This window comes from Scaptodrosophila lebanonensis, unplaced genomic scaffold, assembly GCF_003285725.1.
Source record: "Scaptodrosophila lebanonensis strain 11010-0011.00,11010-0021.00 unplaced genomic scaffold, SlebRS2 tig00000024-arrow-pilon, whole genome shotgun sequence".
Lineage (NCBI taxonomy): Eukaryota > Metazoa > Arthropoda > Insecta > Diptera > Drosophilidae > Scaptodrosophila > Scaptodrosophila lebanonensis.
In genome coordinates, this window is record NW_022060538.1 from 13,420,440 (window position 1) to 13,436,855 (window position 16,416).

Below are 16,416 nucleotides of genomic sequence, written 5' to 3' on the forward strand. Positions count from 1 at the left end.
CAACAGCAACTACTAAACATTTTTCTTAAGTATTATAATAATATCGGAGCAGATCTGCAGCCTTGGCAGCGCTGTACTATTTTAAAAATTTAATTAATCCATTTATTTATTTGAATTCACGGCATTCTTTGAAATGTTATTATTTCTTGAGAATCTTCTTTAAACTATTTTCATTAAAATAAAATGTTTTGCCATTTTTCCCTTTTTTATATATTAAAGGGATTTATGCTACACTATACACTTGCAATATATATACAAATGACTTTGTTCTAAAACTGATTTTTTATATTAATCTAGCTTTAAGCCATTTTTGTTATTCTTTTTTTTTTGGCAAATATAGCAATGTAAATAAATAAATAATTATTTCTTCGCCTTAAGCGGGTATGTAATTCCAAGTCTTCTCCAACACAAATTTTGCCCTTTTAAAAATTATTTCTGCATTTATGGACTGACTAAAAGGCATTCGGACGGACTGATTGCCAATTCAGAAATTTTCAATTGAAAAATAAGTTTTCGTTTCCCGCATTTTCTTGATAATTATTAACTCTGTAATGAGTAATATTTCGTTGCCTTGAAAAGAAATCGGACCTTAATATAAAAAGAATTCGGTGATTGAGTTTCAGTTCATCAGCGCGTTGTCCATATCTGCTAAAAAATTTGATAAGCTTTCGTTTTATGTTTAAAGAGTTCATCAATTATGCACACTTCGCACTTAATGTGCGAAATATTTTGCATCTGGGGCTCTAATTAACTTTAGCTGGACATCACACGAAAGGAGCACAGGAATTTAATTAAGAAGCTTTCAGTAGAGTTGAGTTCCAAGTATTGGAGAAGCTCTGCAGCACGATGGCATTGCTTTCAAATTGATATACTTGTAGTAAAGCAAACAATGCACCGGCCAGAGCAAAGACAACGCAAATTGCATTGTATTTCCATCTCCAGCGTAGAATCTCAACGAATCCTGACAGAAACAAAGGACAAGTGCAGTATGATAATCGCATCACACTTCAGTAAAGAAATTCCTGAAGTGGAACCGAGTTGCCAACGCACTTCACTCAGCCAAAAAGATGATATCAAGCTGTGGCTAGACGTAGTCAGAACCGGAACACCCGCATACTCGCCCGTTCCATGGACTTCCAAAACATGCACAAACCTACAAATATATATAAATACACAGAAGTATTTATGCACAAGCAGATTGTAAGAATAGCATCGCTCTGCAGGACATTTCAATGCCATTTCGACTGATGACAAACAGGAGCCAAGTTCTTCACATACTCATATATGTTTGTATGTAAATGCATTGGAGAGTCGTCGCAAGTTCGCCAGAAAACTATTTATTTGATGGGTAAAAATATCGCACACTTTCATTCGGTAAATGTTAACTGCGGTTCGCCCGCAATTTCAATATTTAAACTCATATCAGCAGGTAGCAATCATTGAAGCATTTGCCCAATCAATCAAACTGCCAACTGAACAAACACAATAAACGTCGACGCCTGAGCAATCGAAACTGCAACCGTTCCGCATAATGGTCGCAGAGAGGTGCCTGCTCCTCACCTGACCTGACCTGTTTGCTGTCAGCTCCCGCTGGCTTCTTAATTAACATTTTGCATTGAAAGGTTAAACATTGCATTCCAAATCAAGAAATTTATTTTCAAATGCATTGTATACCCTTCACTGGTGTGTGTGAGTTTGTAATATTCCTAAGGAAGCATGTCTGTCTGTCTGTTTCAATTACTACTCCTCCCTCGGTTTTGAAGCTAACGTCTTGAAACCTTCCTTTTTTAAAAGAGAATGTGTCGATAGCGACCATTTGGCATGAGCATGAGATATACCTTCAATGGAATGCCAGTTGCTTGTATGCATCTCTCCATTTTATTAAATACAAGTTATTAACATTAATCAAACAATATATAAAAACTTCAATTAAGAATAACTAACGCACACGTCTGCTCTCCTCGACGACTTCTTACTTATTCTTGACACTAAGAAGAAAGTTGTTAGTTGGGTTGATCTTGCTGTCCAAAGGAGTTGTTAAGCGGTCAAGTTTTAATGCAGCCTGGGTGTCGGCATATACGGTGAAAACTCTCTAGGCCGGATACTCATGGTCGGCCAATTTTTTTCCGCCCAAGGGGAGTGTTCACTTAAATACTTTATACACCGATCGAATGTTTTAGAAAAAGTGTCCGCCGAAGAGAGTGTCCATAAGGGAGAGGCGTGGCAGATCCCTAAAAGTGTACATATTATTGTTCAAGGCGAGTCGATATAGCCATGTCCGTCTGTCTGTCTGTATGAGCGCAAGGATCACAGCAAGTACAAGTGCTACGACAACCAAACTCGGTTCCCATAAGCCCTAAACACATAGACCTTGTTCTATTTTTTCTAATTTTTGGAATTTTTTACTCAGATTTGGCAAATACCTCCAGTTAGTGATTATGAGTCCGCATGCCATTACGATAGGTTAATTATTTGTTAAGAAAGTTATAGCCATAAATATATTATCTGCCAAAGCTCTGTCCGCAGCTGTTGTTGTTGCCGCTTCGATTTATTCCTGTACTGCATATATACACGCAGAGACACGATTCTGATGTAAATGTATGATGTTGAAACGCTACATGAACATGTCTCCACTTTTGTATATGTGTATTAAATAATTCGTAATTAATTTAATTAAATATATAATTAATAATTCGTATTTAATTTCATTAAATAATTTAACTAATATAATTTTTTTTAAATAATTAAAATAATTTTTTTTCTTGTTCCCTTTGGTGGGGTACATGGTATTTAAGAGTTGAGCTCGCACGACTTTAGCATTCCTTTCTTTTTTTTAAATAATTTTTTTTTTAATTTTCCCTTTTTGTGGAGAGTACAGGGTATTTTACTGTCGGGCTTGCTCGACTGTACCGTTCTCTCTTGTTTAACTTTAATCAACTTAGAACACACTTTTATTAGTGAATATATTATATAGTTTTAATCAATTACAAAAGCATTCTGTGGGTTGGAAGGACCGATAAAATATTTGCCAGGAAGCTCTTGCAACTTTTTCCCACATACTATATGTATCATCAATTATTTCAATTACAAAAGAACGTACATACTCGTACGTGTACTTGTGCCAGTATCTATCATTCATATTAAATTCTGTGCAATGTTTATAAAAATGCGCAACTTTAGAAAGCAAATATTGCTGTTCAAACTTTTTGCCTATAAACGAATTCAACGAAATTTCGTTAACTTTTTTTTGAAATATCATATGTTGTTATGTCTCTGTGGCATAAATAATTGAATATTGCAATTTTACAGTTGCCTTAACTCTGAGGGCACGTATTGATTTTTGCTTTGCCAACTCAGCACTGCAGTCGGTCGAATGGAATTTATGAGGCATGTGCGTGTGAGAGGCTGGAGGCAGACAACAGCCTTCATTAGCATGGGTTTCCTGTCCAACTTATGTGTGTGTAGCCGTACTTGTAGCTAGTTTTCCGAATGGTCAGATAAAAACATTGAATGCGTGCACACTTCTAGTTAGGTTTAGTCTAGAAATATCAACATACGTACATACTTATACGTTTGCCTTCGGCTCCATTGCATTGCTTTTCTATGGAAGATAACAAGCCAGATTTTAAAAAGCAAGTCGTGTAGATAGTAAGTATATTGCGAAGATATGCAACTAAAATTCCGAGAAGAGAAATACGATGCAGCCAATGCACAGCTGGAGGGAGATAGAGTAAGGTTCTTTAGAAAAAGGAAATGAATATGACAGAAATAGTTCAGATTTGTATATACATTGGACTAAAATGCCTTTTTAAATCGCAAAAACATTGTACATCAGAAAACTTTGTCGCAATACATATGTCTTTATTAAAAATAAGCACACATTTAAGATGCATTCAGAAATAAAAATCCACGAATGTAAATAATAAAAGTATAAAATATATACCCATACCAACTCAACGATAATCATCATTTTATACTTTCAATTCAAATACGAGTAAATAGGATTTCTTTTAAGCAGCTGCCAGAAGTTAATCATTAGACTTGTTTAAATATTTTTGATAATGATAAGCTAATAACAAGTATAATTCAAGTGATGCATTTAGTAGAGCTATTCAAGTGTAGTTTTCCGGATTAACAAAACGGTTATTTATTAAAAAAAATTAGATAAATTATCTATGTTGATATCAGTAAGATATTAAATGTTTAAATTAACAAAAAAATATTTGATGCCTTAAATTCAATTGTTTAGCCTTGACTTAATGCTTACTTAATATGTGTAAGTGATCAATACTAAGAATCAGCTAGTAGTAATTAAGTAGTCAGAGCTATTTGCATATTTATCTTTCTGAAAGTGTTTCTGCGCTTCCTGTTTTTATTTATTTATGTCCACAAACATTGACTGCCGACATAGGAGGAAAATATATAAAAATTATAAAAAGCATCTTATAAGCTAGAAAAGTCTAAGAAGGAGAAGTCTAATCAAATTACAATAATATATAATTAACGCCTCGGACCCAGTGGGGGAATATTATTTGCCCTTCGGCTAGCTGTGGCCCGTCTCACGGCCAAGTATGGTCAGAGGCGTCAATAGATCTACCCGTATAGAAACAGAACAACTTAAGAGAGAAAAGATTCTTAGAATTATTTAACAGCTAATTTTAAAAAGAAAAAAGTGAAAAAAATTGGAATCTCAGACCCGGTGGGGGAAGATTTTTTAGCCAGTCCGGAAAGCTATGGCCCGTCCCACAGCCGATCCTGATCAGAGATTCCGGAGAGGCTTTTATTAAAGGAAGAGACAGTTCGGTAGAGAGCAGGTGAAAATAATCATTATAAGATGGGCATAAAACCCGAAAAGGATTGTATTTCTGCTATTGAATCTAATGCAAAATAGAATGGTCTAGTCAAGAAAACCCATTGTAATGTTTTATTTATATACATACTTGTATTGTTGAAGTGGCTGTGATTAAGTTAAGGAACGTTGATTTTTGAACTCTTATTTATGATTATTATTATTTCCGATTATGTTTAATTGAACAGTGAACTATTGATTATAACTTTTCATAGAATAAACTTATCTGGACTTAGAATTACTTATAAGTTACGTATAATAACATTGAAAATGTGAACAGTATTATCAAAATTTTGTAGCAGGAGAAGGCGGGGAATAGGAGTCGACAAAAGAAGTTAATCAAGGAGGTCAAGAGAAGGCGTTGATGACGAATCGATGCATTTGTTCAATTTAAAGTTTTCTTGTAATATAAATACATATTTATTCATAATATTATAATATTCATTACAACTATATTCATACAACTATATTAAAAACATTGATTCTTTTATTTAATTAAAGTTTACTCGTCCCACATATACAGTAAGTATTAAACTTATATACATATTTTCCTTTACTTCGCCAATTTGTTAAATATTTGTTGTAATAAGTTTAAGTAGCAGCAGAAAGGTCATACAAACTGAATGGCCAGTGCATGCAGTTATCAGTTGCCACACAAGTAGCGTTGGTTTTTATTATTTATAAATTAAAGTAAAATTAAATTTATCTTCAATGGAATGCCTGCTATTCTGACTGAGCATCTGAAGCCCACTCGACTGAAGTGGCCGTTTGGCTGACCGCCAGCACACGTCACAATCACAATCACAGCCGCAGTCGCAGCCGCAGCCAGAGGCGCAGTCGCAGTCGCAGTCGCTGAAACAAAACGAAATCAAAAGTGCTGGCAGTTAGGTGCGGAGCGGGCTGAGCTCGAGTGGTTTTCAATGCGAAGAGGTTGCGATGTTGTTGCGGCTCATTTAATATGGATTATTACTATCGTTCACGTTTTTATTATTTTATACAGTGTATCGACAAATTATGTTTGACAAAGGTAGGTACAAATACGATTGTATTTATAGGTGCGTGTGCATGTAAGTGTGCCTTTTAGCAATTACTCTCAGATACAGGGGGACTCACAAATATATATTCAAATATATATACATACATATACAAATATATACATTTTACAGGTATGTACGTACATATCCACATACATATGTACATACATGCTTAGGTACATTTCTAATGGCTTACATTCGCTGTGGGTTTGTGTCCATGCCTATACGTCCAATGCAGGAACATCAGATGCTGGTAAACTTTGCACAAGAATTGCACATTATTGGCTATAACTTGTATTACAGCTGGCTTATTCATAAAAAAAATTAAATATTATGCTAAAATACCGAGATGTCAAAAAATGATTTTCAATGGAATTAATGTTAAGCTAAATATTTCAATTACTGTGGTTTCGTTCTCCGTTTCTTTGCTAACGCGTATAACAATATACAAATAATACAGCAGTAGACGTTTCATTTGGGTGCAGGATAATTAATCTGCATTCTCTCTTGTTTATCCATTAATTTTCTTTTTTCTGTAAAAATGCCAATATACATACATAGTATGTACATTGATTTCACATTCAACCAAATTTTATAAAATTAAAGTACGATATAAGGAGTATAACTGTTATACGCACAAAGCAACAACAGCATTATACTGGCTTTAAGCGGCTTGAAACTGCTTGAAATTACGTCAAACTGCTTGAAACTGCTAATTTTTCGTACATATAAATTTTTTGACTTTTGCAAAATAAACTCTTACTTTTTGTTCCGAATACTTTATCTGTGTGAGAGTTATTTGTAACATGATTTTACAAAACATAACATTGTTTAGTTGTTTACAAAAATATCTGATGGTATTAATTAATTAAGCAAAGAAGAGGAAGCTAGCAAGAATAAACAAGAGAAACAGCACTAAACTTCAGCTGTCGAACGCTCTTGTAGGAACATTTTAACTTCTTATTATAGACATAGATTGCTATTAATAAGTAGAAGAATTTAGTTCAACAAATGTAGGTACATAAGTGTGTAGGAAATGCGCAACACCCTGTATTTGGACTTAAATATGCTCGATCGTATGCTGGCAGGTGATGGCAGTGCGGAATTTATTACACGTTTTTTTTTGTTGTTTTCTTTTGACATGCAGAAGCTACTGACAAACTATTCGTCTATAACCCTAGGCACCCCCCCCCCCCCCCCCACAATTGACGTTTGTCTTTTGTTTAACCGGTTGGCATTTAGCAACAACAATAAACAATTGCACTTAACCTGCTGGGCGAGAGGTCTTCTGGGAGAGAAAAACATCAATTGCAAGCATGTTTAATAATTTACTTTTGCAAGCTCTCGGTGCTCAGATAAGCGCTAAGAAAATATTATATTACGTATGCTGTACTTAAAGCGAAATATACAAGTATATATACATATATATGTGTGCGTGTGTGTGTTTAAGAAAAGCCGAGAGCGTGCTTTAAACTATAGAGGGAAGCGCTTACTCAGTTAAGTGCGGTATTTGATTGAGTCTGGTCGTGGGAACGGATCAATTAAAATTGATTTATACAAGTGATGTTTTAAAGCTCGCGCTGATGCCTAAAATGTATTGGCAGCTAGGTCTGGTATTTAATAGTTTGCTATTTGTGCTGATCTCTGGGCATGGTAGAAAGCACTGGTCGATACCAGACATGCAAGCATCTACTGGAACACCCACTCAATCGTCAATGTTGTCCACCAAGGAAGTCACTTCTACAGTCACGACAATAAAAGAGCATTTCGAACCCGTAACCTGCCCTCCGGAAGACTTCGATCATTACTACGAGGTGCCACAGGCCGACGGCAGCATAAAGCTGGTGCCACATCGAAACCATTTTCCGCGCACGAAGGCGAACAGCATAGCGGTGCCTCGAGACCTATGTTTATCCAATTCCAACCAAAGTCTGATGCGACTCTGCGAACCAGGACGGGGCGATCTAGACAGCCCTAAGTGGAGAGAACTCGGACCCGTTACTTGTCGCCATCCGGCCAGATCGCAACCAGAAATCAAGCTGGAGACCAGCACTAGCAGTACTTGCGAGGCAGAAGACTTTCAGCATCGCTACCAGTTCCAACTGAGGGACGGCCGCATTGTAACTCTGCAGCATCTGAACAGATTCGGAAGGACTAAAGCCGGAAAAGTGGGCACCATGCGGGACTTGTGCTTAAAGAGCAATGGACTGCCTGTAACGCGTCGTTGCTTGGCGCAGCAAGCGGGCGCAGTCTGGGAAAGCCTCGAGGACGTGATGTGCCACCAGGGATCCCAGTACGAAGTAAGTCAGCAGCTGAACACACTGCACCATAAACTGGGCGAGCCAAATCCACTCAACAGTTATGCGGTTGCCAAGGAAGTTCGCCATTTGTTGGCCCAATCGGAAGAACAGAAGAAACTGCTGCCAGCCGATGTCGTCACGACGGAGGCCATTTTCAGGACACTGGCTGAAGTGGAAAAGAATGCGGAACTCGGCACAGACTTGCTCGGCATTTGCAGCGACTTGATGGCTACAAATACGGACCTGTTGCGATTGTCAGCAGAACTGAACGCCACCAATGGACTGCTGCACTCATTCGAGAGCTACATCGATGCACTGCCGCAGCAGCTGGTGCCGCGCGAGAGCTGCCACCAACCTGTCGCCAAGCAGATGGTTAACAGCAGCGCGGAGGAGGGTGGCGTGAAGATAATAAACTACGCCCATATAGGTGTCCAGGCAATGATGAGCCAAAACCTCAGCGTGTTCTTTGTGAATCCCTCCTGCCATAACATCACGGGAATTGCAATATATGGACAGGAAGCACCGCAACTACTCCCCTCATACAGTGGTTTCTGGTTCCGATTTCTATACGCCAATGAGAGCGTCTATACGCTGAAGACGGAGGCTCTTCTGGAGGTAGCCACATTTCTAACTGAAGAGCTTTGGCACGCCGTGCACAGCCGAGGAGCCAACTATCTAATCTTTAAGGTCTATGCCTATGATACGCTCTTCGTGGAAACTACGGTGGAGCGAATGAGGCGACCGCGCAGCAAGGTGCTCTCCATTTCAATACCCGATTATAAAGGTGAGTCTAATCCTGTGCCACATAAGGATAATTATATCTATCTATCTGTCTACAACAACGCCTTAGCAGCATACTTGCATATAATGTATAAATCATGCATTTAGATCTGGGAGTAGTTTAACTTTTTCCCGAAATTTATTGCGATAGAAAAAATATTATAATTTTATATTATATATTGATGAATGAAGATGAAATAGGATTGATAATAGTTGTTAAAGAGCCAAGCATGCGCCAAATATTTAAATAAATAAGCTAAAGTTATATAACTATAACTTAGATAAATTGCAGATTTTGTTCATCCTTCTGTCCCGCTAGTAGATCACTATATCCCGTAGCTATAGCCATTGAAACTACCAACCGATTTACAAATACCTATAAGGAAAATATTTGTATGACAACATGATTGGATAAAAAGATATCGCAACTACTTTGGGAATTGGGAAGCTTGCAGATATAACTAATGGTATTGATAAGTTTCAGTTGCCATATTTGAATTTAAAGAATAGGCCCAATTCTGTTTTTGCACGGTAGATTGGTGCCAGAAACATCCGTGTAAAAAAGACATTGATCATATGCAAAAATATGTGATCTAAAGAAATATTTGTACATAAACGCAATTTTTAATTTTCAAACCGTGTTATATCAAAATCGTGTCAAAAAAAGACTGTGTAAAAACTGAATTAGTTGTATTAGTATTATAGATGGACATGGACTTTTGGAAACACGCACGCGCACGCACGATGAAAATATTTCTAAACACAGTCCAAAACGAACCTGTTAACCATTAAATGTAAAAACGAAAAATAAACCCATACTTCAAACTTCCATACCCATTTCAAATTTGTATTAAATAATATGTACTTATCCATATTTGAGCTAAGAAGCCGAGCTCGTCGCTTATCTTAAATTTCTCTAGAAGTGGAAAAAACTCGTTCACTTGTTTGAAAAGCTGTCAGGGATCAACAGCACTACATATATTGTTAAATATATCAAAATCTTAACCTACCCAGGTTTTTTTTTATTAGTGTCCAAAAATTAAGAAAAGTGGCGTTGACTATTTATACCCTGTACCCAAAGGGTGAAAGGGTATACTAGTTTTGTGGGAATATATGTAACAGATAGAATGAGGCGTGGCAGTATAAAGTATATATTCTTGATGAGCATGACAAGACGAGTCGATCTATGTCTGTTTGTCTGCCCGCCCGTTCGTCCGTCCGTCCGTATAACCTCCTGGATCTCAGAAAGTATAAGAGCTAGAGACACCAAATTTTGCGAAAAGATGCCTTATGTGTATACGCTGTGCAAGTTTGGTTTAATTTTTTGATTAACCCCCCCCCCCCCCCCCATTCCCCCCTATGGGGTTTTCCCGATTTTCCATTCGTATAATCGCCTATATCTCAGACACTATAAGAGCTAGGAGCACCAAATTTTAGTCCAAGATGCCTTTTGTGAATACGCAGAAAATGTGTGTTTTGTAATTTCCCTCCCTCTCCTCTCTCCCCCGTAATTAGTATTTCCATAACTCTCGTATTTCTTGGAATTTTTCATTGACCGAAACACGGCCCGTGCCCAACTCTAATTTATATCAAAGACTTGTTTGTTTAGAAAATTGTGTGTAGAAAAACAATTGTCGTCAATAATATGGACAGATAAGGGTATTTAGAGTGCGACTCGTAGTCATGTTGTAGACACGTAGTAGAGGAAGATAACTTCTTACCTCGTTGTCCTGTGAAGTGTTTTTGGACATGTACTTCTAGTTCTATTATCACTGTACAAGCTCAATTAGAAATCTCTGACGAAACAGGCACAAAAGAATGTCATGAAAGGTACCCTAAATCCAATTTATAAAACCCCTCAGCCTTTAGGTGCAGACTTTGTCCAATCGACAAAAGGAAAATTAGGTTCCAATAGACCAATAGATAAGCCGCATTCAACGTTTAAAGAAATGTCTGGTTCTATCAGTGCTGCTACATTTGCCTCCTCTCCGATTATTACTATACAATTGGCAAAAAATGTGGCTGATTTTTATGTGGCGGGAAAATTCCACTTAGGCATTCATAGTTTTTATATTATAACAGGCATTGAAAATTTTAACGGTCAGAACTAATGTTATTCGTTGGCTTACAAAAGTAGCAAGCCATAAAAAGATTTCATAGAAAATAAGTTACTTCGTTTTAATTGCTTATATGCATATGCGATTCAACAATCCCATAGACCTGCATCGATTGTTTCTAATTAAAAAATCTTTCCAGATAAACTACCCTTCCCTTTGCCCTTTCTACTGCGTAATGAAAATCAAAAGAATCCGGATAGTCGCGCCATCCAGATGGGCAGCGGTTGCGGTTATTGGAACTACGAGACGTGGCTGAGCGATGGCATTGAGACGACAGGCAACAATTTAATAGAAGATCCCATTATTGTTTGCTATGCCTATCATCTGACCCAGTTCTCGTTCCTGCTGGGCGGCAGCTACGCCCAGCAACGCATCACAGACATTGTTCTCATCGAGGTGGCTTCGTGGCATGAGAGAGTTCTGGACAGAATCTCGATTGTTGGCTGCTGTCTCTCGCTGTTCGGCCTACTAGGGATCTGGGTAACGGCAATACTGTTCAAGAATTGGCGAAGCCAGGCCTCCACAATGGTGCTACTGCATCTTTGTCTGGCGCTGACCCTCCAAATGATTCTTCTCATCTTTCTGAACACTCAAGACGTGGCCGAGCAATTGGCTCTGGAGCGAGATGCTCGGTGTATCGCATTAGGCGCACTTCTCCACTACTCAGTGCTGGTTGTCTTCAGCTGGATGCTGATCATTGCCTTCATGCAGTTCCAGCGCTTCGTCACGGTGATTGGATTTAGGCGACCGCAGCACTATATCGCCATAGCAGCGCTGGTGGCCTGGACTCTGCCGCTGTTGCCGACGCTGCTGTTGGTGGCCCTCGATCCCCAGTCGTATGTGCCCTCGCAGGATCAGGAGGACACGCACACGGCTGTCTGCTATCCATCCGGCTATGGCTTAACCTACGGGGTGGTGCTCCCCATCGCTCTCGTCACGGCTGCCAATGCACTGATGGTCTTCTGCATCATGCACAGCGTCTTCAAAGTGCAAACCAAGAAGCGACAGCTTATCTTCCAGCAACTCCGACTCTGCGTCTTGCTGTTCTTTCTACTCGGCCTGACCTGGATCTTTGGCCTATGTAGCTATATGCGCTTTGGCATTGCTTTCTCGTATTTGTTTTGTGTGACGGCTTCGTTGCAGGGTTTCGTGATATTCGTCTATTTTGTGGTCGTAAACAGATCTACCAGAAATTCCTGGCGAGCTCTCTTAAACGGCTCCAGCTTCAAGGGTGGCCAGCAGTCGAGCGAAGGCGCTTCTCGGACACTCTCCAGATCCACGACGCAGAGTGACAAAACGACCGTCGCGTCTGTTTAAGGTGTAGCTTTGAAGTACAAAAAACAGGAGCATTTTAATATATTCAGCCGGCTTTGCCAAAATATTTAAAACAAAGAGTCAAACACGCGATCGCACATACTCTGAAAAGGAGCTCTTCTATAACTAAGAAGTTACAGTGATTCATCAAACAAATTTTTGGAAAGTAAAGTGTACAGCAATCATTAATCAGAATTAATTTCTTCGACCTAATTTAAATATATTGTAAGTAAAACTGGATTATCTTGAACTTATAACCTCGAAAAGCTTAAATACTTGTAGAAGAAGACACGACAGACCTCATAAAGTTTTATATATAAGCGGCATGAAGAGCTGCGTCAAGACTAGTTTATTCGTGCACAGACCAATCTGTCTGAAATTTAATAAAAATAAATATGAAATAAATTATTCAAAAGCAGCCAGTTCGAACCAGTTTGTCGCACTACTCTCATATTAGCCCATTTGGTAGCTTAACTCCTTAATTATTAAGCTCATTATTATTATTTCTCTGTAGTAATAAAGTATTATGCAACATAAACTTGAATTTAGAAATTATTACTATTATGCAATGAATTTTATTGTGTTGCTCTGATTCCAGTTTCGTCTTTGGAGAGCATTGTTTATTATTTCCGATTATAAGCATGTACGAGTACAAGTTATAAATGTAATCCAATAAATGCCAAAAAATATATATATTCATATTTGCAATTATTTTAAATTAAGTAGCAAATGGTTAATGGGATTTTCACAGAGATCGCCAATCAGTCAGTCAGTCAGGACAAACAGAATAATAGGTGTGAGAACATTTTTTTTTTTTCAAAAAAGCTTGCGTTTCATATGTATTTTAATTTTTCTCAAAAAATCAGTAAGTTTTCAAAACAAACATACTTCAACTGCAAAACAAATAATAAGCCGCTTTACCAATTATTAAACGTTTAGTTAATTCATAAAACACAAATATTTAGCTGGACAGAAACAAATTGTACGAAATATTGAAATATTTTTATTTTACAGGAATGTTATACCAAATGTTATGCTATGTAAATGTGTTCTCCGAGGGCATGGGAAACTAATTATATGCCCCACTGTATCTTTCCTTAGGAAGTATATTCTGTATTTAATCATCCACAGTGATTCGACACCATCAGGCAAGACAACAAAATTATAACCAAGGTGCGAGGCAACCCTTGCAAAGCAGTATCCAAGCAGTGCTTTGGCGAGCTTTTAATTTGGCCATCAAATGGAAATAATAACCGGAATAAGCTAAGTTGGCTAAGATAGGCCTATTTTCTATTGTATGGCAATTTCGATTTTAATTATGGTCGGTATGGATTGATAGACACCATAGATACAAAGTGTATAAAATTTAATGAACATCAAGAAAAACATAAGAAACTAGCATTTAAAAAGTCCTTGCCGTTATTGCTTTCCTATTTAATTAATTTATGTTTAATTTCAAGCGAAAAGGAATTACAAAATCAAAATTCATAAAATTGCATACTAAATTTAAAAGGAAAATTGCAAAGGACGGAGGAATTTAATTACATACCTCAGGAATTTTTATTTAAAACGTGTAACCCTTTTTGTGTTTTTAAAGAATTTTAAATTATAAACACTGTAAAATTGTTAAAAATACTTTAGGAGTAGGTCGACATGGGTATGTGGCTTTATCTTGTCTCTCTCATTATTTAAATAACAATTGTTATTATTTGAAGAGAGGCTTTAAATATTGCAACTGACCGATTTCTTTTGAAATATTTGTTTCTTCGAAACGGACCGGACCGGTTCAAACAAAATTGTGCTTTTAGCGGAGTTACGAACACACCTACAGTTAAACAGAAGCTCATGCTTAGTGCAGACTTGAACCATTAGAACACACCCTGTGCGGCTGTCACCCTGTGTAGTTTCTGCAGCCCAAGACACAATCCAAGAGACACAGTCCACATCTTTGTATTTTTTTCTTACATTATATTATTGATTATATTTATTGCTATAGTAAAACAATTTTAAACAGTTTTAGTGTTAAATGCAGCGCTATGACATAAACACAGTCCAAATGCTGTGCCGATATAATAGAATTTATTCTTTCTATATTTCTTGCGTGGATGTTGGCTGCTGAGAGCTTGCGGTTCGTTTTTGCGGATTCGTTTTCCGTGCATTTTAATTTATCGTTTCTAATTTATGTAAATGATATGACAAACTTAATTTTTGGTGAATGTTTTGTATGACTGGTACGGTGCGGTGCGTATCTAACTTTGTATCGTTTAAGTTTATTTCAGGTGATGCAAAGCCGATTCCGCTGCCGCCGATGCCGATGCCGAGTCGATGTCGACGTCGGCCATAAAATCGTACTTCAGATCGTTATTCATTTATGGTGTGGATGGATGCGTGCGTGAGTCGAGCATGCGGTTGTGTCTGCACAGACGCACACTTTAAAATTATCTAAGGCTTAAATTAGAATAGCTAATAGAATGATTGGCATTGTACATAATACAACAAATTAAAATATCGTTAAATTATATAACAACCCGCAGAAGCAATCAGGCTAAAACGAATTAACCCCATTTAGTGGTAGTGGCTAAGTAGTTGTTGGTAGCTGTAGCTTTGCCTCTGTGAACGGCATTCCACTGTCCGAACCCGTTTCAATGACAAACGAAGCCGCCTAGGCCGCCGATGTCGACAATATTTTAGCGTATTAATAACAAACGCAGCGGTATGTACGAACTTCCGGGTACCACATCCTCTCCATCCGGCAGAAAGTTCTGCGCATAGTTCTTGGGCGTGGGGGTGTTGGGCGGCAAGGCGTATTTTTCGTGCGAGGCGCTCGCAGCATAAGGCAGCACGGCGGCCATTTGGTTGAGTCTCTTGGCCAAGTGAGTGTCCGGTTTCGCCTGTCGCGTCAACGCTCGTCGCGAGAACTGCGCGATGTTGGCCTCATGCAGGCTATCTGCCTGCTGGAAGCGCTGCAAGTGTCCCAGTATGATGCGTCGCAGGGCGGCCATGGTGCTGGGATTGGTCTCTGCGGATAAGGAGGAGTAGGAGGAGGAGGAGGGGGCTTCGTAATGGTAGGCGTGCTGCAGGCTGCGTGAGCTTTGACGCGGCAAATAGGCCAGATTGGTGGCACAAGCCCAGCCCAGCAGGGGCAGGAGCTGCAAATCAACATTTCACCAGGTAAGTAAGCAGACGCCAAAGGCTATGGCCAGACAGGCAAACAATTTGTCAAATGCATTCAATAAATTAAACACTTCTTCAATCAAACAAGCATATTAATGAGCCGAGAAGACGACAAAAAAGAAACCTTTTAGCTTCTAAATTGGACGAGTTTAGCGTGTCTGGCATAAGCAAAAACAATAACTTATTTCCACATTTTGTGGGATTATTTGTCATTTGTAGTTCGACATGAAACCCGATTTTAATGTTTTGTTTTTAGCGTTCAAGAACAACTTACACATATGCACATTCTAAGCATTTTGCTTCACTCTTGCCTTATTTGTTTTAATTTGTTGTGATATTGTTGAAGAAGCGCTCGTCTTCTAGATCCGCACACTCTCCTAGTCGGCAGCCACACAGCAACTGAACCAGCAACGGCCCATCTTCTGAGCAGTGTGTCAGGCTCGGTAGTCGTTTCCGAACTCGTTTCCCCTCCACCATTTCAAGTTCAGGGCCAAGCTGTCCAACTAATGGACCTCTCGCTTCCACACTCAACGCTCGCCTTTTGCATTTGCATAAATTTCATTTGAGTTAGTGGCCAACGCCGAGTGCCGAGTGCCGAGCGCCGAGTGCCAAACATTCTCCATTGCCACTCGCTGGGCCGGTTAGTTAGTCGCTTTCTGGTCTTGTGATGCTTCGTCTTAAAAAGCCTATTCTAATTCGTCTTTGACTCGAGCGGCAGGCACGTGATTTATGCAAACTCATTTTTTCCCGCCCCAGCTTGATTTGATTTGATTTTGTTTCATTTCTGCTCTTCCATGTTTTCCATTTTGCCATTGTTGGGCTTATCAATCGAGTTTAATCGATCAGTG

The 16,416-nt window shown here is 38.5% G+C and overlaps 2 protein-coding genes across 2 annotated transcripts; one reads left to right on the forward strand and one right to left on the reverse strand.

Annotated features, from left to right (window-relative positions):
* Positions 1–7,562: 7,562 nt before the first annotated feature.
* LOC115620305 (adhesion G-protein coupled receptor G7-like) lies at positions 7,563–12,397 on the forward strand. Its single transcript, XM_030513489.1, has 2 exons — positions 7,563–8,967; positions 11,220–12,397. Exons 1-2 carry the CDS (start codon positions 7,563–7,565, stop codon positions 12,395–12,397), a joined length of 2,583 nt encoding a protein of 860 aa, XP_030369349.1.
* Positions 12,398–15,081: 2,684 nt separating this feature from the next.
* On the reverse strand, positions 15,082–15,854 carry LOC115620312. The gene is made up of 2 exons (XM_030513498.1): positions 15,843–15,854; positions 15,082–15,543 (listed from the first exon to the last, which is right to left on the reverse strand). Exons 1-2 carry the CDS (start codon positions 15,852–15,854, stop codon positions 15,082–15,084), a joined length of 474 nt encoding a protein of 157 aa, XP_030369358.1.
* Between the last annotated feature and the right edge of the window lie 562 nt (positions 15,855–16,416).